The sequence below is a fragment of the Corvus kubaryi genome, unplaced genomic scaffold (assembly GCF_017639235.1).
Source record: "Corvus kubaryi isolate FWS band 111438036 unplaced genomic scaffold, C.kubaryi_AGA036_p1.0 37272, whole genome shotgun sequence".
In the NCBI taxonomy this organism is placed as follows: domain Eukaryota; kingdom Metazoa; phylum Chordata; class Aves; order Passeriformes; family Corvidae; genus Corvus; species Corvus kubaryi.
Window position 1 is genome coordinate 2,206,688 of NW_024581084.1, and position 25,640 is coordinate 2,232,327.

Sequence of the window (25,640 nt, forward strand, 5' to 3'; positions counted from 1 at the left end):
GGGGGGGGGGGTGAAGTGTTGGGGGGCTTGCGATGGAAGGGGGGAGTGTGCAGTAAGGGGGTAATGGGGGGCTGTGCAGTGTGAGGGGGGAAGTATGGGGGGGCTGTGCGGTGTTGGGGGAGCTCCGATGTGGGGGGACAGTATGGGGGGGCTGTGCGATGTTGGAGGGACTGTGCAGTGTGAGCGGGGGGAGTATGAGGGGGCTGTGCGGTGTTGGGGAGCTGTGATGTAGGGGGGCTGTGCAATATGAGGGGATACAATATGGGGTGGCCGTGCAGAGCAAGGGGGGGGCTGTGCAAGGCTGGGGGGCTGTGCAGTGAGGGGTTACAATGTGGGGGGGCCATGCAGAGCAGGGTTGGGGGTGTGCAGTGTTGGGGGGCTGCAGTGGGGGAGTTGGAATGGTTGGGGGCCCTGCGAGGGGCGTGTTAAGTGTTGGGAGATGTGCAGTGAAGTGTTGGGGGCCTGTGCATGGTTGGGGGGCTGTACAATGTGGGGGGGCCGTGCAGAGCAATGTGTGGGGTACTGGGGACCAACCACACAGTGGGAACGGGAGCAGGAGCAGCACCGGGGGGTACCGGGAGCAGAGGCCTGGCAGCGGCTGCCATCGGGGTCCCTGTCGGGGCGCCGCGGGGTTTTGGGTTTTATTCCTTTTTTGCAATAAGAGGCTGTAATTGATTGACAACGCTGAAATAAATCCCAATCACTCGTAACCACGATTAGATTACGGCGGGCGATTCATTACGTGGGACGGCAATCGAGTTAGGAGGGAGCGGCCGGGGGCCGCGGGGACCCTCTGGCGCCGCGTGGACAGAGCTGCGCGCGCCGGGACGCACGGACACGGCACGGGGACAGACAGACAAGGACAGCCGGGAACAGGCGGCCGCACCGCGGGGCACAGCCCGGCACAGGCGCTGGTGCAGCGGGACGTGCGGCCGCGGCACGGAGCCACGCTCGGGGACACGCCGAGGGACACACGGACACAGAAGGACACGGGATGGCACCAGCAGCGCGGAGGCACCGCACACCCAGCCTCCGCATTCACCTCCGTGGCTGCCGTTCGACGGCCCGTCAGATCCCTCTCCATGTGGGAAAGGGCAGGAAAAGGCCGTTGTGGATTATCCCAGCACATGGAATCGGTGCCGAACGGGAGCGCGGTGCGGATCCCGGTGTGGGGGGACACGATGTGCAGCCACCGGTGGTGTGGGAGCCCTGGGAAAGAGTTTCGTGACTGAAAAAGAAAACCAAAAAACCTCAAAAAAAGCGGCTCTCAGGCTCTTCCTTCCCACAGTGATGCCGGTGGGAATGGGAAGGGGCCAGGGGAGCCCCTGGTGCTGGGTGGGAAGGGGTTGAGTGCGCAGGGCTTGTGGAGCACCAGGGCTGTGTCCCTGGGCACAGTGAGCAGATCCCCAGTGGGTAAACATCAAACCTGGGCAAGCCTCTGCTGTGGGCAACCCCCTCCCTTGGCTGACTGCCCCTCATGAGTCGGCATCCCCTGCGGACAGAACCCCCACCTTGGGCAGACCCCCTCCTCTGGGCAGCCCCCCAGTGGGCAGACAGACCCCCACTGTGTGTGTCTAAACCCTGTGGGCAGCCCCCCACCACGGGCAGCCCCCCTGCCCCGTGGGGATAACTCTGCTTTGTGAGGTTGATCAATGAAGTGAGGCCAAATAAGCACAATTAAAGTCAATTTAATGAGGATCGCCCCACATCCACTCCCCAGCCCCGCAGCTGCCATTGTCCACTGCTGCTCTCACGGTGCCTGCCCCCCTCCCAGCGGGGGCTGCGCCACCACAGAGCCCCCTGAGCACGGTGTGCCCCTTGGGGGGGCAAGAGGGGACCCCGAGGACGGGGTGTGGTGGCAGAGGGCACGGCCTGTCCCTGCACAGGGGACATGTTTGGGGGTGCAGTGAAGGGGCTGTAACCTCGATGGTGTCCCCCCTCCTCAGCTGTTTTCCTGAGCTTTATCCTCCTGGGAGCTGCTGAACCCCCACGGAAGGGAAAGGAGGCAGGAGGGTCCCCTGACACCCTGACACTCCTGGGATGGGAGCTGGGAACAACCTCTGGCTCTCCCTGTACCTCCAGCAGCTCTGTGTTGGGACCCCCTGGCTGGTGTGTCCCCTCTGCTGTCCTTCATGGCTCGTCCTAGGGCTCCCCACGGCACGGAATGGCACAGCACAGCACGGCTCCGGGGACAGGCGGTTTTCCAGCTGGCCACGGCATTCCCGGTGCGTCTCAAGGCCGTCTGCGTCCAAGGGTCGTGTTTGCCAGCGCGGAGGGACGAGGTGGCTCCGCGCCACTGTCCCCTCTGCTCCCAGCTCAGGGACCTCGTCCCCCGCCCCGCGCTCCCCGCGGGTGGGGGCAGTGGGGGGCACGGAGCGGCAGCCGCTCAGGGGTCCGAGGAAAAAGGCAGGAACTTAACTCCCATTAACCATCCCATTGTACCGGCCGTGGGAATAATCGGGTTTGCTAATGCAATTGCTGCCGCGATGCGAAAATCCGACTGGAAAATGTATTAGAGCAATTATCCGCCTCCCTCCGCAGCCGGCGGAGCATTAATATTCAATTTTGATGTGGAAGCCCTATTATGTTAATGACTTTGGTGACAAAAGTCGTTAATGTAAGTCGGTTCCTTTATGGCGCGGCACTAGCCGGGGTGAGCGCGGCCGCGGCCACGGGGCGGGATGGAACGGGGGGCACGGCACGAGGATCCGGGATGGGGCTGCGTGGGGAGCCGGGATGAGCCCCCTCCCCATCCCCGCACAGCCCTCACGCCGCGGCCCGAGCGGCCGCTCCCCGCGCCCGGAGCCGCCGGTGCTCCGGGGGCTGTGCCGGGGCGGATTATCCGCGCTGCAGCGCATCCGGCAGCGCCGCTCCCTCCGCTGCAGCTGCCCTCCTTTGTTCTCTCCCCGGGCCCCGGGAGATGCACCGGTGCTTCCCCGCCTGCCGGAGAGCGCGGCGGGGCCGGCCCGGGCTGGCCGCTGTCCCGGCCATCAGGTGCCACCGGGGCTGTGCCCCTGCCCGGGTGCTCGGTGCTGCTGCCGTGGTTTGGGCAGCATCGTAGGCAGGCCTGGCTGGATGGGGGGATGGAGCCGGAGCTGTGGGCTGGTGATGGGAGACGTGGGGAGGGATATGAGGAGCAAACCTGCAGCGGAGTCAGCACCTCCTGGCCTGGCCATCAGCAGCCTCCATCACCACGGCTCCCAGTCGGGAATGTCGGTGCCACGGCCGGTGCGACAGACACTCAGCTGTGATGGTGTCCTGGAGCACTGGAGGGATGGGAACAGACAGATACGGAGCCAGGAGCTGCCTGTCACGGAGAAAATGACCGTGACCTTCACCTTTCCAGCAAAGAGCTCGTCCTCCTGCCGCTGGGCTGGGAGTGCCCCGGCTTTGCCATGACTGCGGCCATGGCACGGGCGTGGGGCTGGCCTGGCGCTGGGGCCGGCTGGGAACCAGGAAATTTCTCACAGCCAAGGAGGGGACAGCAGATCCCAGACACAACCCGGGCACGGGATGGGATTTACGGGCGCTCCTTTCCAGGCCCCCCCGGGAGGAGGCTCCTGCCCAGCATGGTCCCCTCCGTGTATTCGGTGTTTGGCCCTGTCCCAGTACACAGATCTATACGTGGCCCTGTCCCAGCCCTGGCAGCAGCTGGGATTTGCTGCCCAGAGCCCCCTCCCCAGTCCTGGCTATAACGGGTGAGTGGGGCCACAAGCATCCAAGCACAAAATAACCCTGCTGCCACCTCCGGCTGGCAAGGCCAGCCCTGACCCACAACGCACCCGGGACAGCGTCCTATGGATGCAGCAAGGGCTGGGGCCTCTCCACCGTGGCCCCCCGGGGTCTCCCGGGACAGGAAGGTGCCGAGCCGTCGGAGGCACCGGGGTTCGGCATTGGTAGGGCATGGACAGGCACGTGCCCTTGGGCTTGCTGGGGACGGGGCAGCCGCTAGGGACACAGCCCGGTGACATGGGGCCCCGCACGGCCGCGCCGGGGTCCCCCCGGTCCCGTCGCTGCTCCCGGTCCCCGCGGGGGCGGCTCCGCGCGCACGTGGCCGGACCGGGCCGTGCCGCGCGCCCCGCCCCGCGCACCCCCCCCGCTCCCATTGGCCCAGCGGCCCCCGGCCCGCGCTCCCATTGGCCCAGCGCCCCCCGGCCCGCGCTCCCATTGGCCCCGGTGCCCTCCACAAACAAAGGCCGGAGCCCGGCGAGCGGCCCGGTGCGCCGCTCTGATTGGCGGGGCCGGGGGGCGAGGCGGGCCCGGCCAGGCCCCGCCCCCCGAGCCGGGCCGGGTGTCCTTATACGGAGCGGGGCGGGGCGCGCCCATTCATGCGCGCGGGGAGGGGCGGGGCCAGCGCGGGGCTGCGCTTCCCGCCCGCGGCGCGCGCGGCTCGTTCCCACGGCGCGGGTGGGTGAATGAACGGGCGCGCGCGGGGGCACCGCGCCGGACCCGTGCGGCTCGGTAAGGTCCGGTAAGGCTCCGTACGGCCGGTAAGGTCCGGCAAGGCACCGCGTGGCTCGGAACGGCTCGGCACAGCTCGGTGCCTGTGCTAGGCGCGGGTAGGTGCAGGTGGGGAGCGCGTCCACGCGCGGGTGTGACGGTGCCGGGGCTCGCGTGGGGGGGGCGCGGTGCGTGTCCAGCGAGTGCGAGGCTGCGCGTGGATCCCCCGTGGTTGTGTCCGCGGTGCTGTGTCCACCCGCACGCCCCTCTGTGCCTTGCACACCCACGCGTGTTTTGTTCGGGGGGCGAAGGGGGCTGCCCGGGGTCCCCCACGGCCTTGGCTCTGCATCTGCATCGCTCCTGCCCAGCTCTTGGGCAGCACCAGCGTCCCAAAGGCTTGGGGACCCCCATCCCAAAATCCGTCCCATGGTGAGCACCCACTGTGGAGCCCCACGGCTGACACTGGGGTGACACCGTGGCGGGGACACCACGGCCTCCCGCCTCCCCCCAGCATAGGCTGTGCTGTTTGTCCCACGCTGCTTTAACTCCTCCACATGGGTTGGGCCCCTTGCCTCCATCCTCCTCCTCATGGCCATAAATTCATTCCCAATACCGTTCCCAACCTGCCAGGCCCTCGCGGGACATGTGGCAGCTCCCAGCCCGTGCTGGAGATACGGACTGAACTTTGGTCCCTGAGCAATTAAGGTGCCTGAAACTGCACTTCATTAATGGTTGTTCCGCAATAAAACCCATCAAACTGCCCTTATTTGCAATATAAAACTGCAATTTGTTTTAATTTATGTTTTCCAATCCCTGTCGGGTGGTTCCTGGGATCTGCCAGGCATCTGTCACCGGAACCAGCCGTCGGGAGCAGGGTGGCCCTGGGTGCTGGGTGCCGGTCCCTGGGTGAAGGGGGGACGTGGGGTGGGGTGTGGGTGGGCTTGCCCCAGGTCTGGAGAGGTGGTTCCCATTCCTTCCCATTCCTGCTGGACCCTGCGCTGTGTCCCTCAAGAGGGAGGGCAGGGATGCTCCCAGGGAGCTCGTGGTTCCAGGGAAGAGCATCCCTGTGCCATGGGAGGTTCATGGGAGTCTCTTGGCACGGAGCTGCCGCTGAGGCGAATTCCTGAACAAGGGTGGGATGGGGTGGGAGCAGAGATGGGCCTAGCTGTTTTCCTGGGACAGCATCACCCGTGGGAGCTGGGAATCTGGCTCAGCTCAGCACAGCGCGTGTGTGCCAGCACACGTGTGCACCTGCCTGCGGAGCAGCATCGGACGCAGCAGCGGACCCCGGACATCCCGAGCGATTTGTACTTCCACGAAGCAGTGCAGGATCCCTGTGGGATCAGCCAGCCCTGAGCCCCCATTTCTAATTACAGTAATTGTGGCTCTGGCATCCTCCGGGGCTGGTTGTTCTCCGTGGCTCCAAATCCAGCGGGAGGAATCTGGGCCATGGGGCAGGACTGGGAAGGGCTCTGAGCCACCTGGGATTCCCAGTGGATCCTGTGGTGGGACTGCTGCCGCTGGCTCCCAAACCCAGCCGGGCCCTTTGGTGGCTCGTGCCCGGCCGTTCAGAGTGTTTGGGGCTTTCCAGGGAATTCTCCCTTGCTCTCAGCAGGTCCGTGATGGGAAACTGCCCTGGTGCTGCTGGGACAGAGCCCGGCTCCTGCTGGAGGCAGAATTTGGGATGTTCGGAGCTGCAGAGCAGCTGATGGTACCTGAGGAGCTGGAGAAAACCCCGTTCCCTGGGGATGGGTATGGGCAGGCCCCGGGCTCGTGGCACAGGAGGATGGCAGAGCGGGGGCTGCTCCCCTGCTGTCCCCATCCCGTGTCACGGGGACTCCTGGCTGGCTCTGGACATTTCCCAAGCACTCGGCTCCCACTCGGACATGGAGAAGCCACCAGAGGCCTTTTCCTGACCATGGCTCGGCTCCTCCAAAGCAGCTGCGTGACATTCCCGAGGGGATCCCTCATCCCACCCCGAGGACGCGCACGGACCCAGCCACTGCTCCGGCACAGGAGCCAGGAGAACGCAGCCGGAGCTACCGATCCCACGCAGCACCTGGAGGGAATTAGGCCGCCTGTTCACCTCCCTGCAAACCTTTTGTAGAGTGAATTCCTGCGGTTTCCCATCGCAATTGCTGCAAATTATACGAGCGCCTCGTTTCGTTCCGACGGGAACGTGCCCTTGGCGTGTGCCACCGCGAGCTGCCGCCACGCCTGGCCTCGGGGGACCCTTCCAGAGCCCCCCCTCATCTTTCCTTCTTTTTCCCGTGTCCTGTGGGATGTGGGGGTACGTCCGCGGTAGAGCTGGGGACGGCTCCGGTTGGGATGGGGAGCAGATGTGTGTGCACAGCTGGACGCGTGCCCAGATGTGCAGGCGGGAGGCGATGCCGGGGGTGATGGGCTGCCCTCGAGGGGCCTTTCAGAGGCCCCCATCACGCCGGGAACCCCCGCTCGGGTGTCAGCGCTGCCGCAAGATGTGTGGTCATGCGTGTATACGCACACACATGCATGTAAAGGCAGGCACGCACCCATGTTCGTGCCTTTCCACGCATGGATCTGAACGGATGTGTGTCCTTGTGCAATCCCGCACCTCCCTGGCCGTGCTCAGCTCTCCGGGGGTGCCCCCAACCACGAGGACCCCCCGTTTACCCTCCCAGCACCAGCGAGTCCAGGCCTCCGAGGCGGCTGGAGCGTCCCCGCTCCGCCGCGCGGACCACGTGACTTCCTGCGGCGGCGGCGGAAGCCGGAAGTGCCGCTGTGGCCGGTGCCGGGTCGGGGCGGGCCCGGTGGGGCCATGGCGGGCACGGGCGGCTGAGGGGCACCGGGGGCACCGGGCGCTGCGGGGGCTCCGAGCCGGCCGTGGGGCGCGGGGAGCGGCCGCAAACCGGGTCCCCCGCCGCGGGGACCTTCCGCCGCGAGCCATGGCGGCGGCGGCGGCGGGTTCCAACTGGGGCCTGATCATGAACGTGGTGAACAGCATCGTGGGCGTGAGCGTGCTCACCGTGCCCTTCTGCTTCCGACAGGTGAGGGGCCGCCCGGCCGGGCGCTGCGTCCGAGCGGGGAGCGGGGTCCTGCCGGTGTCCCCGGGCTGGGGCGGGGGTGTCGGTCCGTGCCCTTGGAAGCCTAAAGCCCCGGCGAGCTCCTCCAGGCCCGGGCACTCTGGGGGAAGGCGGGCAGAGGCTGCCTCTGCCCTTCTGGCCCGAGTTTGGGGGGTGGTTCCCTGGCGGGAAAGGAAAGTCAGCAAAGGAAACGCTCAAGACCCAGATCGGGCACCTCGTGTTCCAAACGCTGCGCTTTTCTTAGTCGTGAATTCTCCAGCTCAAAACTTCTGCACCAAACTCTGGGTTTTTCCCTGTCCTGTTGTCTCCAACTGATCGTTTCTGCCTGTCTTGTAAGGAGAAGGGAAAAATAAAATCTAAGGATTTACCCCTGTGATAAACGTGAGCTGGCTTGGAGGCTTTTCCAAACCCCGGCTGTGCCCCCACACCCCTGCCCGGGATCTGCCCCCATGCCCACGGCCTCGCCTGCCTCAGACAGCAGGGAAAGGGCAGCTGGGATCGGGATCTGGGCCTGCTCCAAGTCACCTGCTTGGTGCCCCGTGGTCCCCACCCCTGTGAGCAGAGAAGGCAGCGAGGCAGGAGCTGCGTGAGGAGTTTGTGTTGTTGATAAATGAGTTTGCAGCAGAGGTGGCACCTCGGGGTCTGTCTGTGCTCCCTGAACCCACTGGGAGCTGTGGAGGGCGCTGGGGGAAGAGCCAGGGTGGAAGTTCTACTCCACAGCCTGCTCCCAGTTCACTCCTCGGTGCTTGGACTGGTGCAGCTGGGAGCTGTGGGAAGCAGGCATGTGTTCCACGTGTCCTTGTGCTGTGGAGAGAGTGATACGGAGCTGGTACCTCCCTCCCAGCTGGTAGGAAGGGGACAGAACTTCCTGAAAGAGGGAAAAATGGGGCTGAAATACGTGGGGAAACCTGAGGGTGCTGAGGGAGGGTGGGAGGGCCGTGGAGGGGGCCTGACCCCCCATCTCCTGCTGGTCTCTTCCCCCTCTGCTCCGTTGCAGTGTGGGATCATCCTGGGAGCTGTGCTGCTGATCTTCTGCTCGTGGATGACTCACCAGTCCTGCATGTTCCTGGTGAAGTCGGCCAACCTCAGCAAGCGCAGGACCTACCCCGGCCTCGGTGAGATCCCAGCTCCGGGGCTGCTTCCCAGCCCTGCTCCACTCTTAACTGCAGTGTGACCTTGGCATCCGAATTTACGTTTCCTCAGTGGTGCTGTCGGAACAGCAGATGTTTTCTTGCTGCAGTTCCCAGACTCCCTCGTTCTCCTGCCTCAGCCTCTCCCCCGGGGCAGCGCCGGGGTTGGATCCTGCTCCCGACCGCCCAGTTAATGGGTGCTGAGTTGTTTTGACTCCGCGGGGCAGGGGAGGAGGTGATCCAAACCCCAGCTCCCGGGAGCCATCTGGGATGAATTGTGGGTCTGGGATGAATTAATTATGGGTCTGGGCACGAGTTCCCCACCCAGCGCTGCCGGGACAGCGGGTCCTGCCAGCCTGGCACAGAGCTGGGCTGCCTGGATCCGAGCTGGGAGCTCCTTTATGGCTCAGCAGAAAGGAAACAGAGCGAGGTTCCAAAGGGCTGAGAAAATAAAAACATCTGGAAGATCCCTGGGTGGGTTTTGGCAGAGCCCGGCCACCCTCGGAGCTCAGCACTGGCGCCGGGATTGGCCTCTGCTCATGGCCTCTCTTGGGATTCTGACTGACTTGGGGAGCAGGAGGAGGTGTTTGGGTTCCAGTCCTTGCCGTTGGCATATGAAGCAGCAGGAAAAGTTGCCTTTTCCTTGTTCTCCCTTCCTTTTCTGGGCAAGGAGGGAGCTGGTTGGCGCTGCCCTGGCACACGGGCTCCCACCAGCTGCTGACAGATGGGTTTGCTCCTCCCTCAGAGTGCCCGAGGTGCTGCTCCCAGGAAGCACATCCCAGCTTCTGCCAACTTGTATCTGCTAGAAACGGAAAAGATGGAGAAGCTCCATGGTCTGGGAGGTTGTTTTGGTGCCAGAGGGAAGGGGGAGCCCCCGGAGCACCCGGCCCAGCTGCCGGTGCCGCCGCTCCCTGCCCCTCACAAGACGCCTTTGTGTGCGGCTTCCCGGAGGACAGAGAGTCCCCTCCACCTTGGAGCGTGTCCCGGGAAGAAGGGATCCTCTGCACGCCCCGAAGCCAAGGGGCTGGAATACAGAGAGGGCCAGTAATGCTTCCCAGCTTCCTCCTGGCAGGCGGAGGCTGGCAGCAGCGCCTGTGCCCGCTCCCGGTGCCCTGGGAGAGGTGCCATGGGCCGGGAGCGCTCCCATGCCGCATCCCAATGCTCCGAGGTCGGGCAGCTCCACACAGACCCCCTTTGTCCCCGCAGGCTGGGCCCGGGGACATCTGCGGGCACTCCTGGGAGGCTTTGGCAGCGCTGAGGCGCGGAGGAAAGTTGTGCACATTCCCTGCAGGCGGGCAGTGCCTTCCGGAGGAACAGCGGCAGCCACAGCTCCGGCACAAAGGGGGTCCCAGGCTGGGCTGGCGGTGGCTCGTCACCACTGCGTGAAGGGGAAGGGCTGCAGGGAGATGTGTGGGTGAGGAGGGAAGTGGGATGCAGTTCCCAGATGGATTTCAACCAGGAGATGAGTGAATCCCTCCCCTTCCAGCAGCACTCGGGATGTGCAGGAGCTGTGCTGGGCAGCTCCTGGGGGCATAGCTCAGCCCTGCAGGACAAGGGGCTGAAGCTCAGTCCCAGGAACCACACTGGGTTTAAAAGACTTCTCCAGGTACCGAGCAAGCTCTGCCCAGTTTGGGGGCTTTCCAAGATCCCATTCCAAGGATTTGACTGTACCGTTTATTTTACAGTCATCACCTCCTGGAGAAGATAAAGGATCCCATTTTTCCGTTGTCCCCGGATGGGGACGCCTGCCCACAGTGTTTGGAGGCTTGTTCTCATTGAACATCAAGGTGAACAGCCGGGGACACGGGCTGGTTCCAGCATCACCTGTGGCTGTGTCCGTATCCAGAGGCTGCAGTGTGCCCTGGAAGGATCAGCAGCACCATTCCTCCATTCCCCCCGAGCTCAGCCTGTTAATAACCCATTCCAGGAGGGATGTTTTCCTCTTGCTGGCTCCTCTCTCCTCCCAGACCCTTCGTCTGTGGGCCTGACTCCCCCCAGGGCTGTTGCCTTTTCCCTCATGGTTGTGAATTCCCAAAGGAGGCTGGAGAGGAGCGGCCACTCCTCATGCCTGGGCACGGTGCCTGGTGGTGGCTGTCCCAGTGCCCTGTCACTGATCCAGCAGCTATTTTGGGTGCTCCCCCACATCCCTGCTCCGGGCTGTGGGTCCCTGCCGTGCCTTTTGCTCATTCTGTGGGAGAACATCTCGTTTCCTGAATTTTTAGCTCGAGTAGAGTCCAAGGAAATCAAGAGTTGAAGTTAATATTTAAAATAGCAGAAGAAGCTTCCAGAAAGGATTTGAGTTTGTTTTCTGGCGGGCGCTGGGAATGTTGGGCTGTGCCTTGAGGGAAGGCAGAGGGGACTCCAGGGTGGTGGGTTCATGCTGGACCTCACTGGCAGATTTGGGCACTGTGGTCTGGGTTTGGCACTGGAGCTCCCCATTCCCGTTCTGCCCAGTAAGAGCTAAAAATAGAAGTAAAAGTTTTCTTGGCATTGTCTTTTTAAGAGAAAACCCAGTGATTTTAGTACTAGTGAGCATTTTCTGCTCCAGCCCAAGGATGGGAGGGGGGGGAAAGCAAAGCCTTGGCAGCAGCCCTTTGGTGTGGGTTGGGAGCACTGGGTATTCTGGGAATGGGATTGAACGTTCTGGGCACCAGCTCAGCTCTCCCAGCCAGCGATGTCGGGCGGCCCAGTTCGAGGGGGAAGATAAAAATAAAAAGGGGACTTGGACTGGAATTCTGCACCACTTTAACTTTCGCCACACACAATCTTGTACAGGAATATTTTCTCTCCCATTGCCTTTAATGGCTGCCATGTGTGGCTGCTGCTTCACACCACTTCTGGTTTTAAATAGAAAAAAAAGAACCTGCTTGCTGGCTTTCCCTCATCCCTGTTCCTGTCTTATGTGGTTTTCAGTTTCCAGAGGGAAAGGCTGAAAAAGAAAGTGGGAGGGTGAGGGAAAGAGCCCCAAAATACCAGTGGTGGGTTCCTGCTGCACTGCCCTGTGTCATTGTTGGAGTTTAATTGTGAACTGACATCTTGCCCTGTTCTGGACCTTTCTTTGACTAACTTCCGCTCTTTTTTCCTTTTTATGCCAGCATTTCATGCCTATGGAAAAGCAGGAAAAATGTTGGTGGAAACAAGGTAAATCTGCTGCCTATTCAAAGTGTGAACAGTTTGGGTGTCTTTGGTGAAAACTTTTCTGAGCCTTGCTGTGCTCTCCTTCCTTCCCCTCCTGCCTTCTGGAATGCAACAGGAGCCTGAGTGAGATCCCCTGAGCACAGCTCACAGGTGTCACCTCCATCCCACCCGTTCCAGAGCTCCTGGAGACGGGAGCGCTTCCCAGGCGCTGGGAGCACAGAAGGTGGGGATGAGCTCGTCTCCTGCTCTGCTGTGAAATCACAGGCGTGTCACTCATGGCAGCTTTCCAGGGGTGACATCCCTGCTGCTGAGTTAGTGGGAGGGAGTGTTTGCTTCCTTGGATCCCGGGATCTGCTCTGGTCCTGCCCTCTGTGCTCCCTTCCCTGTGAGATGCCTTGAGGGGGAATCCTGCCCCCATCTCAGGGCAGACTCTGCTGCCTCCCATGACCCCAGTGCAGAACTCAGGTGATGGCACAATCCTCACTGCCCTGCTTTTTCCAGCAGGGATTCTTTTCCAGGCATGTTGAGCCCAGAGCAGGCAGTGGTGCCGGCTCCTTCGCTCTCCCCAGCTGCAAACTTCTGCACAGCACTAAAAATACACAGAATATTCCTCAGATGTTACTTGTCCATGCAAGCAGAGGCTGTAATTGCCACAGGGATGTTCTATAATTGGAACTGGGAAGGAAAGTGGTCCAGGAGTGGGAGGAGAAGCAGTTCATGGACAATCTTTTCATTAAAGTGTGGTCCATTGTGTGGAGAGACGTTGGAGAGCCCATTGGATATTGAGACTCTCATGGCAGGGCCCTGCTGTGGGTGTGGGGCTCTGAGAGCCTCGTGCTGGTTCTTCTGAATTTTTCCAGGAGTTGAAGGAGTTCTTGTCATCTCCAAGATTAGTTTTCCTTGGTTTTTAGCCCCCACGGGTTTTTAACCCCCACGGGTTGTGGGCAGAGCTGCGTCTCCCACCAGCGTTTGGTGTGGATGGAGGTTCTCTGGTGGGATGGAGTGCAGAAGGGGTGTCCTGCTCTTCCCAAGGCTGAGGGTGGAAGCGTGGCCCTCCTAACCCCTCCCTGTTTGTGTTTGCAGCATGATTGGGCTGATGTTGGGCACTTGCATCGCTTTCTACGTCGTCATCGGCGATTTGGGCTCCAACTTCTTTGCCCAGATGCTCGGATTCCAGGTGAATAAATCACTCCTGTGGTGCTCCCAGACCTTGCACTGAGCCCTGTGTTCTGTGGATACAGCAGAGCTCCTGCCTTGGAGTGTGCTCAGCGCCCTGTGGGGTCCCAAGGGGGATTTGTGGGGTCCCCTCACGGAGAGGTGCTCGTGCACGGAGCCTTCGGCTCTGGGAAGTCTGGGAAGCTCAGACATATGGCAAACAATCAGCTGTGTAAAACTCCAATAAGGCATTTCCATCAAAGGAATTCTTTTTAACTTGGTCCCTTATTAATTCTGGAGCAGATTCCTGGGGGAGATAATGCTTCCTGCCTTAATTCCTGCCCCAGTGGGTAGTGAGAGGCAGTTCCTCTGCCTGAGCTCTCCTCGCTGTAGGTCAGGAGGGATTTTTGTCCTGTCCCTGGCTGTTTTTGTGGCCAAAGTCTCTGTGTTCCTGCCTCCTCAGCCGTGTGATGAGCCCGCTGCTGGCTCAGGGTGCTCGGAGGCAAGAGGTGCTCCTCAGAGCCGGCATGAGAGCCGTACAGGGAAGCAAAAGGATTTTTGGTTGAGTGTTATCTGTGCTGCCTGATGCTCCTAAGCTCAGATTAAGGGACTGTGAAGTTAAAAAAGATGCGTTGAGGCTGCAGCCAAATTAGGTATTAAATATTTCCAAGCATTCCAGAGTGTTCTGCCATAATAAATACCAGTGCGAGGCTTTGATTAATTTTCTGGATCGGAGTTTTCAACACTTTCAATCTCTCGTCTCCCCAAGTAAATTTAGGTTTTATTTAATTGCATGAAAGTACCTAAACAGCTTGTGCTGGATTAGCATTTAAGGGGCCCCCCGAGGCCACCCCCCAAATTCTTCCAGCTTGGACCTGTCACACAGTGCAGAGCAACAGTGGCACCCAGTGACTGAGCTCAGCACAGACGGAGCCCACAGAGCACCGAGCTTGCAGCATCTTCAAACACCCCCAGACACAGAATGTCACTGTTTAAAGTTGCTTTTCACTCTGGAAAGATGAACCACGCCAGGGTTTGCTCGTTGGGTGGATGTGTTGAGTATCCTCCCTGCTCTGGGTGTTGATGCAGGTCTCTTTTCCAGGTGTCGGGCAGTTTCCGGATTGTCCTGCTCTTCGCTGTCTCCCTGTGCATTGTCCTTCCCCTGAGCCTCCAGAGGAACATGATGGCCTCCATCCAGTCCTTCAGTGCCATGGCTCTCATCTTCTACACCGTGTTCATGTTCGTGGTGGGTACGGACACCGGGAATCCTGTTTTCCTACCTTCTGTTGCTTTTTAATGACCAGTTTCACTTCCCGGGTGATCCTGTGGTTCCCTCGTGGAGTCCCAGCCCTGTCTCCCCCAAATTTCAGGACTGGAAGGAGAGGAAGGTGTGGGAATTCTTTCCATGTAACTTTTCTAGTAGGCTGTGCAGGGTCCCACCTCAGAGCTGCCTCCTTAGGGAGGTGTGGAGCCTCCCAGGGGCTGTGCCTTTAAGAAACCACAACATTCATAAGAGTTGGCTGCACTGAAACATCTCTGGGGATTAGAAACCCCATCCAAGGATATTATAAACAGACATTCAGACATATTTACCTTCTGCTTCCTGTGCAACCCAACTCCTGCCAGTTCCCGTGTCCATGGCAGGGGAGCTCCCTGGCCTTGGCTCCTCCCCCTTTCCATAAAGCTTTTCCTTCTCTTTGGTGAGCTGGTGTCGTTAAATGGCCCTGGAGCAGCAGGTGGGATCCTGTTTTAGGACCCTTTGTCTCTCTCTGCTTAACAGGATTCTCTAAGGCCAGCGGTGCTTCCTGTTTGGATTTAAAACCACATTTTAAAAAACACGTTTAAAAAAGTGCAGAAGAGGTTGCTTTGAGCAATAATTCTCACAGTTCATGTGTCCGTGGAAATCACCCCACCCTGGTGTGTGCTGTGATGTCTGATTGCATCAAACAAGCGGGGAGTGTCATAGATCCCTTAAAGTACTCCCTGGGATCCTTGGTGGCCCTGGCAGCTGTGCGGGTGAGATGGGGAGCTGGGGGATTGGGATGGGGCTCCCGGCAGAGCTGTCACACGCTGCCTCTTATCCCAGCCTGGCGTTGCTGTTGCCATGGAGCTGTGTGGGGCTGGATCCTCACCCCTGCTCTCTGTCCTGGCTGCAGGTTGTGGTGTCCTCCTTCAATCACGGGCTCTTCAGCGGGCAGTGGCTGCAGCGAGTGAGTTACGTACGCTGGGAGGGCATTTTCCGCTGCATCCCCATCTTTGGAATGTCTTTTGCCTGTCAGTCGTAAGTACCTGCCATTCCTAGCCCTGGCAGTTGTTCCTGCAGGGAGTTTGCGTGAGGGCAGAGGGTCAGGAGGATCTGCAAGGGATAGATACCATCTGCTTTGGTGGTTTATTTTCATCAGGGTATTTTATAGCTTGCTGAAGTTCAGCCTCTCATTCAGTCGTGACCCTTTTGTTACCCAGACCCTCTTGTTACTCCATTTCACCTGGGAATTCTTGTAGCGGAGCAACACAAGACCACTGGAGCCAAACAGCTCCTCGGGAGCTTCTGCTGCAGCTGCACGAGGGATGAAATTCCTCTGGTTCTTGAAGGGAATGCTGGAGCACCAGGGAAGGCAGCGGGGCTGTGTCACCCCCCTGTGTGACCCCCACAGGGCCTCCCCTGAGTAGTGAATGCTGGGGGCTGCTCTGCTTCCCCAAATTTCTTGGAGAACACTCCAAAGATCACACAGTTGTTGGCTTTGGAGGGTTGTTCCTGCATTTCCAGTTCCCTGGGTTTAGTGGCACATGGAAAGAGGTGAGAGCACACCAGGCTATTTCCACCTTTCCTGTTCCCTGTTTTTAATGAGGGTTTCTGCTGACATGTGGAAGGAGGTGAGAGCACACCAGGCTATTTCCACGTTTCCAGTTCCCTGTTTTTAGTGGCACATGGAAAGAGGTGAGAGCAGACCAGGCTATTTCCACCTTTCCCGTTCCCTGTTTTTGTGAGGGTTTCTGCTGACAAGTGGAAGAAGGTGAGGGCAGACCAGGCTATTCCAGGTTTCCAGCAGCATTTCCTGCAGCACCAGAGCAGCACATGAGCACTACGTGCCTGGCCAGAACCGTGACAGCTCTAACCAGTGTAAATCCAGCCCTGGACACGGGAAGGACTGGCCTCCTCTGGAAGGACCATCCTCCTCTGGAAGCCTGGCAGAGCCGGGCTTCCCCCCTGTAGTTCCAGCAAACGGGTCTCGTGCCAACAGTAAATGAATGTGACAGATAAAATTTGCTCAGACTGCTGTGTTTACACCCACTCCAAGATCCAAATCATCATTTCCCACTTACTGGCTCTCTTGGCAGCTCAGATCCTACCCCGGCACGCTCCAGGCTTGCTGTTTAATGTCTCCATTACAACTGGCGAAGGGAATTGTGTTCTCTTGCAGCTTTACCTTGTTAACAGATCCCTTTTAGGGTTTTTTTTTCCTTATGGAAGCCACACAATACCCAGCACAATTTTCCTGGGAGTTGGAAGTGCAGGGAAATGGTTTGGTCTGGACCTGTGTGTGTGGACCTAAATATGGGCTCCATGGCAGCACTTCTGTGGCAAAGCCAATCTAAAGCTGTGTGTTTTTTCCAAACATCAGGAAAATACGCTGTCCCCAGGCAATATTTATATACATTACACAGGCAATATTTATATACATTTTTTATTTCTTTCCATCTATGTATTCTCTCTTTCTCTCCCCTCTCTATATATTCTATTTCTCTCTTTATATGTTTTTTGTCTATATAGTCTCAGCTGGGTAGGTTTAATTTTGCTAACCTCTGAATCACCTTTTTAACCATCCCACACACTGCAGAGCCTCCCTCTTTCCCTCTTTTTTCCTTCCCAAGCCTGGATGTTTGGCTGGACCCTTCTCTTGGAGGCTGAAGGCTGGAATGTGGCTGGTTAATCTAATGGAGGTGGCTGTGGAGAGGGCAGGGAGGAATCCCAACTGAAGAGATTCCCCGGGAAGCCAGTCTCCTCGCTCCCAGGGAGGAATCCTAAATGGAGAGCTCCCAGGGAAGCTGGCCTTGCTCCCTGCTGGTACCTCCAGCCCCGGCGCGTGTCCCGGAGCCGACGTGCTCGGCCTCCTTTGACGTTCAGGGATTAAGGGTTAAGGCTCTTCCTGCTCAGCCTCAGCCTGACACAGTTCCTGGGAATGGCTTTGTGCCCACTGGAGCTGGGGATACCCCTTCCCATCTCCCTGCACGCTCCCCCCCTTCTCCTCAGAGTTTCTCCCGTAACACGATCCCGGGATGGAGCCGCTAGAATTCAAGTAACAAGAGGTTAATGAATTGCTAAAACATGCACCTGATGTCAAAAAGGACATTCCCCATGCTTTCCAAGGCTGTAAATACCCCAAATCCTGGGGAGCTGGCGCTCCCGGCTTTCTATGAAGCGAACTGAAGTAGGACAGGCGCTGCGCTCCAATATGTTTGTTTAACTTTTCCTTCAGACAGTGGGATGCTCCAACCTTCTTCCCGCTTTTCCTCTGTAAACACTGTGTTGCTTTAATTATCAGCACGGAGAGCTCCAAGAACAATAATCTCCGGCACTGGGGCTGGCCCGGAGCCACCCGCAGCCCCGGGAACAAACGGTCATTCATTTTGCAACCCTTTCTGAACCCGAATGTTTACATCACACGTTTTGCTCCACGTGGTGGGGTGGGGAGAGCAGGAATATTTTTGCAACACTTAAAAGTTATGAGTGTTCTGAAATCTCTTGGCATTAGCAGTATAAATTGTGGAATAGCAGCGGGTGTTTATGCTCCAGAGGGGGAAGGTGTCAGGGATTCGTTGCTGCTGGGCTGAGGCAGAGAATGGGCTGGGATTGGGGGTTTTCTCCTGTTTTCTGCAGGTTTCCTTAAATATTTTACCTTTTTTACAGTCAGGTCTTGCCTACTTACGACAGCTTGGATGAGCCGTCTGTCAAAATCATGAGCTCCATATTTGCTTCTTCCCTAAACGTGGTCACCACCTTTTACATCATGGTAGGAACTTCCCCTTCTCTTCCCTTGCCAGAAATCTGGAGGGGCCACAGGGATGAGGATTTATCTACAGCTGGGGCTGCTTTCTGCTTATCTGTATTTATTCTGACAGATAAGCCGTCATGCTGAAAGCAGAGTTAGGTGGGAGGTGATGAACCCAAGAGCACAGGGGGCATTGGGAGAGTCCAGATTTTCAGAGCAGCACGTTTCCTTGGATGGGGGCAGAGTGGAGGCCCAGGTCTTCCCAGGCCCAGCCTGGAGCTGGGGCTGCTGCCCAGAGTTTGGGAGAGCTTTTTCTAGCCTGTTGTGAAGGAAGTTATGCCTCATAAGGCAGCAGTTAATAAAACTGGGTTAATAATTCCTGAGGAGAGCTGTGGCCCATGAGCCAGGCTGCTGCAGGGAATTGTGACAGCTGCTCCGTTGGAGAGGGACAATCCATGGGCCTGGCAGCAAGCAAAGTGTGCCCTCCAGGAAAACCCCTGGATTTGGTGAGAAGCTTGCCTTTAGGCAGCTCCCACTCTTGATTAACAACCTGTCCCAGGTCTCGGGGTGCTGGGGCTGCTGGCAGGTTGCCCGTGGGAGTGACCTCATGCTCCCACTTGGCTGCTCCAGCGGGAGGGCACCGTGCTGCCCCTCTGTGAGGAGCAGCTGGGAGGTGCTTTGGAGTCCAACCCCGCTCTCCTCCCCAGGTGGGCTTCTTTGGCTACGTGAGTTACACCGAAGCCATTGCTGGGAACGTCCTCATGAACTTCCCTTCCAACGTGGTGACGGAGATGATCCGAGTGGGATTCATGATGTCGGTGGCGGTGGGGTTCCCCATGATGATCCTGCCGTGCAGACAGGCACTGAACACCCTGCTCTTTGAGCAGCAGGTAAGATCCCAGGGCTGCCTTGGTGTGAAACTTGATTTTTGAAGGGTTTTTGTGACTCTTTGGTCTCTGACTGGGCCCCAAACCTGCCTTGGCTCCGTGAGACTCTGGTGATAATGGCACGTGGCAGGTACTTGCTATCCAGAGGGACAAAGCCTCAACTCCCATAAAATCCTCAGTGCCAGGGTGTGGTGACAGTGCAGCAGGGGCTTGTGGCCATCTCTAAATCCTGCTCTGCACAGTGGTTAATCCCTGGCATTTGGAGGTTCGTGTCCTCTCTGCGGAGGAGTTCCATGGGTCGAAGGGCTGGAGTTCCCAGTGTAAAGCCCATGTCCTGTGGCTGCTACTCCCTGCTCTGCTGGGGATTCCAGCTCCGGCACAGACACGTTACACAGCTCGGAGCCGAGGTGGTTCTTCCCCTCAGAAAGAGGGAGAAATGTGCTTTTGGAAGCAGCGGAGCCTCCTCATTTCCTGCTGCTCCAGCTGCCGTCCTTTTGCTGGCCAACTCATTGAGCTCAAGCTCCTGTTCCCGGCCTCGGAGCCCAGCCCAGCCCCGTTTCTTCTTGCTTCCTTGAGTGCCTGCTCATTCCTGCTCCGTTATTCTCACCCAGCACCTTTGTCAGCAGCCCTGGAGCAGCCCTTTCCCCTCCGGGTTCAGATGTCCCCTTCCTCCAGCCCCTCCCAGGCTGCGGTGCCGGCCCGGTGCAGGGGCAGGCGGTGGGAGATGGGATACAGCCCTCTCCCACACGTTCCACCTTTCCCAGGGCCAGCTCCTCAGCCAGCCTTTGTGACTGAAGCTGGTCTGTCTGCTGGAGACTGTGAGTCCCTTGTGGCAGTGGCGTGTTCTCCTCTGTGCATTGTGCGCACGGAGCGCGCCGATGGGATTCAGCAAATAACAGTAAGAGATTGTGGGAATGTTCTGAGGCCTTTGTGTATCCGCATAAATAGAAACCTCCTAGGCAGGAAATAAAACTTGAGCAATTTATAGCTCTAAATCCTGCCACTTCTGCCTGTGAGAAGCCCCCGGCTCTTTTCTCACGTTGGGAGGGCCTGAGGATGGGGGCAGACAGTCGGTGAGAGCCAGCGGGTGCAGAGGAGGAAGCGCTGGAAACACTTGGGAACACTTTGGATCTCGCCTGGGCTCAGCTCGTGGCTGGCTGGGCTCTGAAGGTGTCGCTTTGCCTTCCTCTCCCATCTGTGCAGCAGCAGAGCCGGGACCCGCCGGGTCTGCAGGGCACACTGGGGCCTCTGCCTTCCACATCTCCCACTCGAGGGGTGGGATGGGATGGGGTGGGAAGCAGAGGGCCTCTGGAATTCCTCCAGCAGCTGCCCAGCAGCACCCATTCTCCCCTGCCATCTCCCTCCCAGTCGGAGGAGCTGCTCCTGTGGCCTAGCTCTGCGAACATGGCCCTGCTCCCAGAGCTGCTGGGGAGCACCTCCCTAGCAAAGCCAGAGCTCTTCGCCTGTGAGTGCTCCCTCCTGCTGCAGCCCTGTGCTCCCTCCTCCTGCCCTTAGCCTTGGGCTGCTCTCTGAGTCCCTGCACGGGGAGTGGGCCGCAGCTGAGGGGATCACATTCGGGATGGGCTGGAGCTGCAGGGAGCATTGCTGAGGGAATTGCTGGGGGGCTGAGGGAATTGCTGAGGGGCTGGGGACTGTGATACAGGAGCTAAACTCTCCTCCTCCACCCTTCCCCTCCCAGCAGAAGGACGGCACCTTCGCTGCCGGGGGCTACATGCCCCCACTGCGGTTCAAAGCCCTGACTTTGGCTGTTGTGTTTGGAACCATGGTCGGAGGCATCATGATCCCGAATGGTGAGTGAGGAGCTGGGAACAAGGGCTGGCTGCTTTCTCTGGTCTCTGTTACTTGTTTTCCTGGCTGGGGTGACCAGACTCACACCCCATCCTGCCCGGGGGCTCTGGCAGCCGTCCCGTGCTGCTGCTCTGGCACTCCTGGAAAAGACCTTTGCTGACTTTTCCTCTTCTTCCCCAGTGGAAACAGTCCTGGGCCTGACAGGTGCAACCATGGGAAGCCTCATTTGTTTCATCTGCCCAGCTCTTATTTACAAGAAGATCCACAAGAATGCGCTTTGTTCACAGGTCAGTGCTGATGCTGCTTGACATCCCCCTAAGCCCTCTGCAGAGCCTGGGAACGTGCTCCATTTGGCTGCAGCAGAGAAACTGCTCAGCACCTCCTCCAGCCTCCCCCTCCAGTCTGCCCAGTACATGTGGGAGCTGTTCTGGGTGGGTGTTCATCTTAGGGATGCACAGACAGTGGCAGAGGTGCTGGCCCAAGTTGGAGCACCAGCTCTTTCCGTCCCTCCAGCAGCAAGTGAAACAGTCATTTCGTGCATAAAATGCTGCTTCCAGTCCTCCTCCTGGTGGGATTCAGGTTTTGGATCCTCAGAACAGGAAATCCAGGCAGCCTGTAAAACCTTAAAGCCTCACATCCCGACCTGCCCGGGCTGGGTAAAACAAACAGGGCTCCACGATGTGGTTTGTGCTGCCGACCCTCAGCCTTCTGCTTTCAACCAAAATAATAGTAAAAAGGAACACACACATAGAGGTGTTGCTTCAGGAGTTGATTTTCTGAGGGACTGGGGTCGTTCAGAGGCTGTTAGAAGTTTAACTTTTCCTTTTGCTCCAGTTTGAATTGGCCTCCTTGGGGACTGAAACAAAGTGGCTCTTTGCTGGGCTTGATCTCTCTGCTCCTGCAAATACCATGGGCTGAAATTAACAGGTTTGGGGGTTTTTTTTTCTAACAATAATTTAATCCACTGCCTTTTTCACAGGCCTCTGTCCCAGTCAGGACAGTGCTGGGCTGGGAATAAGGTTTTGGGCACAGTGCAGAGTCAGCAGGGGAGAGCAGCACGTTTTTGTGGGGCCCACAGAACTGGTGGCTTGTTCTGTGCTTAATGACTTGTGGCTTTGCAAACCTACGTGAATTTTTTAAGCAGGGTGTGGTTTTTTTCTTCCCTGTGCTTTCCCTGACACAAGGAAATAGTCCAACTTTCCAGCTTTCACTCTGAATTCTGACACTTAGCTCCGAACTTCTTTGAGTGAAACCCTGAGCAGGAGTCTGAATGCCAGCCTGGGTTTTTCAGGGAAACAAAGAGCACTTTCAAGAATTGCTTTCTATTCCGGCTGAGCCGGAGCGTTTCCCTGCAGTGCCTCGAGGCTGCACTCAGGACAGGCTGAGCTCTCAGCCCGGCTGCTCGGGGTGGGACACTGGGGCCCTCACAATGCCTGACCCCAAACCCGGTCACGAGGCTGAGGGAGATGTTTGTCCTGCAGAAATCCCCACAAAGGAGGAAGGGCTTATCTAAAGCATCAGCCCCTCGAGGGGCTGGCAGCAAGCTGTCCAGCCTTCCCTGAGTGATCCATTGCCTGTCAGGTTTGCATTCCTGCTCGGAGTGAGGACACACCTGCCTGCCTGAGCCGGGCTGCTCAGCACCTCCCCACCTCCACAGCCCAACTCGGAGCCCACCCTCTCCTCCTCCCTCCAGGTCTTTGCAAAGGCTCATTTATTCTTTCCCTGGAGCTCTGTCTTTGGTCTCCTCCTTCATTCCTGCTCTCCTTTGATCAGGTGCTCCACTCCATCAAAGTCAGCTCCTGAGGAAGGTGGCAGGCGGGGGGAGAGGAGACACCCCTGGGCTCAGCTGTCCTTCCCTTCCTGTCCCTGTCCAAACAGCATCCATGGACGTTCTCCCTCCTTCCCTCCTTCAACTTTAGCCTCCTTCAGAGCAGCGAACCTCAGCGCCAGCTTTTGCACTTCTCTGGGTTATCTTGGCTCTTGTGCTGCTGAGAACTGGCTGCTTTTATCGGGCCACTTCTGGCACCCAGCAGCTTCCAGTGTTGGGCAGGTGGTGACATGGAAGGTCAGGTTTTTACAGGAGATGGTGCAAACAGAGGCTACGAATCAGGGATTTTGCACTAGAAGTAGTGAAGAGGATTTCAGGGCAAGGAGGGAAGTAGGCCAGCAAAGGGCTTCTGCTGGGGAATTGGGAATGACTGGAGCTGCTGCTCGGCCAGGCTGGGCTGGGAGTGCCCTGGTTGGAAGGGTTGGGTTGGAAAGGCAGGTCCCAGAGCAGTTCAAAAGGCTGGAGTCAGGCACACAGTGCTGTGAGTGAAGCAGGGAGAGTGTTCCCTTTCTTGTGGTTAAGCATCTGTTCCTGTAAAGGTCCGCGTCCCGCTGCTCCCGGCAGCCCCGGGTTTGGCAGAGCTGCCGAAGGGCGTGTGGGGGTCTGTGAACGGAGTGTGTAACTGCCAACAGGAAGGTGTTGCCTTCCCAGTGTTGACACAAGCTTGTCCGAGAGGCCCCTCCTAGGGAGGCCGGAGTTGCTGTTGTCCCAGTTGGGGAAGAGGAGCTGCCGGAGGTCAGGAAGTGACCCCTTGGCTCGCTCCTGTGCGGGTGGAAAAGAGATTCCCTCTGCCCTTCCCTGGCAGCGCAGGGGCCAGCACACCTTCCCCAGCTGCATGTCCAGGGGTACAGCCCCCCAACACAGCATCTCCGAGGAGGGACCCGGCGGTGACCGGGGCTCTGCATTCCTTCGCCGTGACTCCGTCCCTCGGAACGCTTCGTGTCCAGGAGGACGGGGATGGCGTCACGCCACACAAATGCAGCGTGTTTGCTTCCCGTGGCTGCAGGAGAAGGGCTGAGCTAATGGCTCTGCTGTGCAGAGTTGGAGTCATCTTCTGGGAGGAAGGAGGGCCGAGGGAGCGCGGCCAGCCGAGGAAACGGCCGCGTAAACTTCCTCTCCTGAATTCCCGTCCGTGCTCGGAGCGTGGCTCCCGGGAGACAGGCCCTGGCCGTGCTGACCTGCCCCAGGGCTTTCCACAGTCTCTCGCCATGTCTGCTGAGAGAGGCTTCTGCAGAAGGGTCTCTGCTCTCGGTGGGATTGCTGGCTCTGGGGGAGATCATTCCCATGGCACCAGACCTTGGCTCAGAAGTGCCCTGCAGTGCTGAGCCTCCCCTCGCTCCAGGATCTCTGGATGCTGTGGGGATTGGTGGCTCCTCTGCCTGGATGGGTTCCTTGAGCCCCCGAGTCCTTGCAGCCCTCACTCCCATCCCTTCAATTGCCTCAGTGGTCCCCTGAGCACAATCCGCCTGCTTTTCCATGTCATAAGCATCTCCATGGAATTAAGCCAAATCATGGACCTCTTTATTCTGGTCTTCAGTTGGGGAGGGGGTAGGTGAGGAGGGGCGTGCCGGGGGGAGCTGGGTGAGGGCGGCTCAGGGCCAGCCCGGCCTGTGTGCGCCTGCCACGTGTGCCCGTACCCGCTGCTCCGGGAGCTCGCAGCTGAACTCCAAATGTGCAACAATCAAAGGGGTTTCAATCCGAGGCATTTGAGCCCCTGGTTCCCCACTAAGATAAGAAACAACAAAAATCCTTTTAAAGCATTTAATGTTTTCAGCCGTTTCCTACAGTTCCCTCCTCTCCCACGTTGCTCCTGGTTCCTGTGGCACCAGAATAGATCCTCTTTGTGGAAACGCTCTTCCTCTCCACTGTTGTTTCTGGAAGGTGCCAGAACAGCCTCCCAGGCACAAAATGCATTTGTGCCGGGGCCGTGGATTGTGGGAGGGGAGGAAGTGGAGCAGCTCGAGCCCAGGGCAGCAGTGCAGGACCTGCTGACTCGGCGTTTGCCCGGGGGGTGGATGGCAGGATATCTGCTCTTTGTGCACCCCGGGCAAGGCAGGCAGCACATTCTGCTCCTGTTTCCTCTGCAGCAGCTCTAAGGTCTGGCCTCTGCTCCCTGGCCACGCTGCCCTTGATCCAGAGCTGCTCCACGTCCCGCCAGGCTTTTCCTTCCGGAGGCGTCGGGCTGTCTGCGGGGTGTGCTGGGAATGGACCCTCCGGGGTCTCCTGGGCCCAGCTCTGACCATGCTGCTCCATGTTTCTGGGCAACCTCCCTCAGCACAAGGCGGGTGAGGAAAGCATCAGCCCCTCCTCCCCCTCTGGAAGAGCCAGTGTTTTAATTCCTCCTTCCAATTTCACCTCTCCCCTTGATTTGCAGTTTTCTGGCAGCTTCCAGTGGTAGAAGTGCTCCCTGTGGCCATTCCTGGTTTTACCCATGCTGAGAAGCATCTTTTTGTTGCGCTTTTTGTGGAATGGGATGTAAATCTGCACAGTGAGGATTGGGGGAAGCAGATGAGTCATGGAATCATGGAATGGTTTGGGCTGGGAGGGACCTTAAAGCTCATCTAGTTCCACCTCCTGCCATGGGCAGGGACACCTTCCACTGTCCCAGGTTGTCCAAGTGCCATCCAGCACTTCCCATGACTCATGTGGAATTTGATCCTTTTAGATCAGTTTGTCATCACATAACAAGCTGTAAAAATTCTTTTGCTGCTCATCACTTTCTCCTTTTTGAGGTAGAGAAATTCCAAGAGCCCTTCCCTCTATGGGATCCAGATTCCATCCTTCTATTTTTATCCTGTTTGATCCTAGCTTTCTAGAAATCAGGGAGTCACTTCTCAGCAGCTTGTTGAGCCCTGGGACCAGGTCTGGTGTGTGGACATGTTACCCTTGCTTTCAAAACTAAGGATTTTTGAGCAGCTCCCTGGAATCGCTGGGGGCTGTAACCAGGCCAGGCTCCTCTGTGCTCAGCCAGACCCGGTTTCATGGAGTTCTCATGCTGGGAATACCAGGGAATGAGTCTTTGCAGCAGGACTTGTGTCTGCCATATGCATTTTCCTATCCCTGTGTCCCGTCCACTCACTTTTGAGCCCTTCCAATGCAGGAGCCGCCTTTCCAACAGCTTCCAGCCCCCGAAATTCCCATTCCCATGGCTCTGCACCCAAACAGGAACCTCAGCCAGGAGCAACTGCTTTTCCTGCCTC

General features: G+C 58.5%; 1 protein-coding gene and 1 long non-coding RNA gene across 3 annotated transcripts in view; one reads left to right on the forward strand and one right to left on the reverse strand.

Annotated features, from left to right (window-relative positions):
- Positions 1-656: 656 nt before the first annotated feature.
- On the reverse strand, positions 657-3,466 carry LOC121663381. 2 transcript variants are annotated; one of them, XR_006015617.1, is made up of 3 exons: positions 3,143-3,420; positions 2,077-2,242; positions 657-1,228 (listed from the first exon to the last, which is right to left on the reverse strand). It is a non-coding gene; the product is annotated as an uncharacterized LOC121663381 (long non-coding RNA). The 2 variants fall into 2 exon arrangements; XR_006015616.1 differs by having other exon boundaries at positions 2,077-3,466.
- A 3,341-nt stretch (positions 3,467-6,807) lies between these two features.
- SLC38A10 (solute carrier family 38 member 10) overlaps positions 6,808-25,640 on the forward strand; it is a 30,704-nt gene continuing 11,871 nt past the window's right edge. The window contains exons 1-10 of the mRNA XM_042025541.1: positions 6,808-7,466; positions 8,500-8,617; positions 11,728-11,773; positions 12,854-12,947; positions 14,028-14,171; positions 15,082-15,206; positions 17,835-17,937; positions 18,624-18,806; positions 20,503-20,614; positions 20,793-20,899. Of these exons, the coding sequence (XP_041881475.1) occupies positions 6,810-7,466; positions 8,500-8,617; positions 11,728-11,773; positions 12,854-12,947; positions 14,028-14,171; positions 15,082-15,206; positions 17,835-17,937; positions 18,624-18,806; positions 20,503-20,614; positions 20,793-20,899 (1,689 nt within the window). The 5' untranslated portion in view covers positions 6,808-6,809. The remainder of the gene's footprint in view (positions 7,467-8,499; positions 8,618-11,727; positions 11,774-12,853; positions 12,948-14,027; positions 14,172-15,081; positions 15,207-17,834; positions 17,938-18,623; positions 18,807-20,502; positions 20,615-20,792; positions 20,900-25,640) is intronic.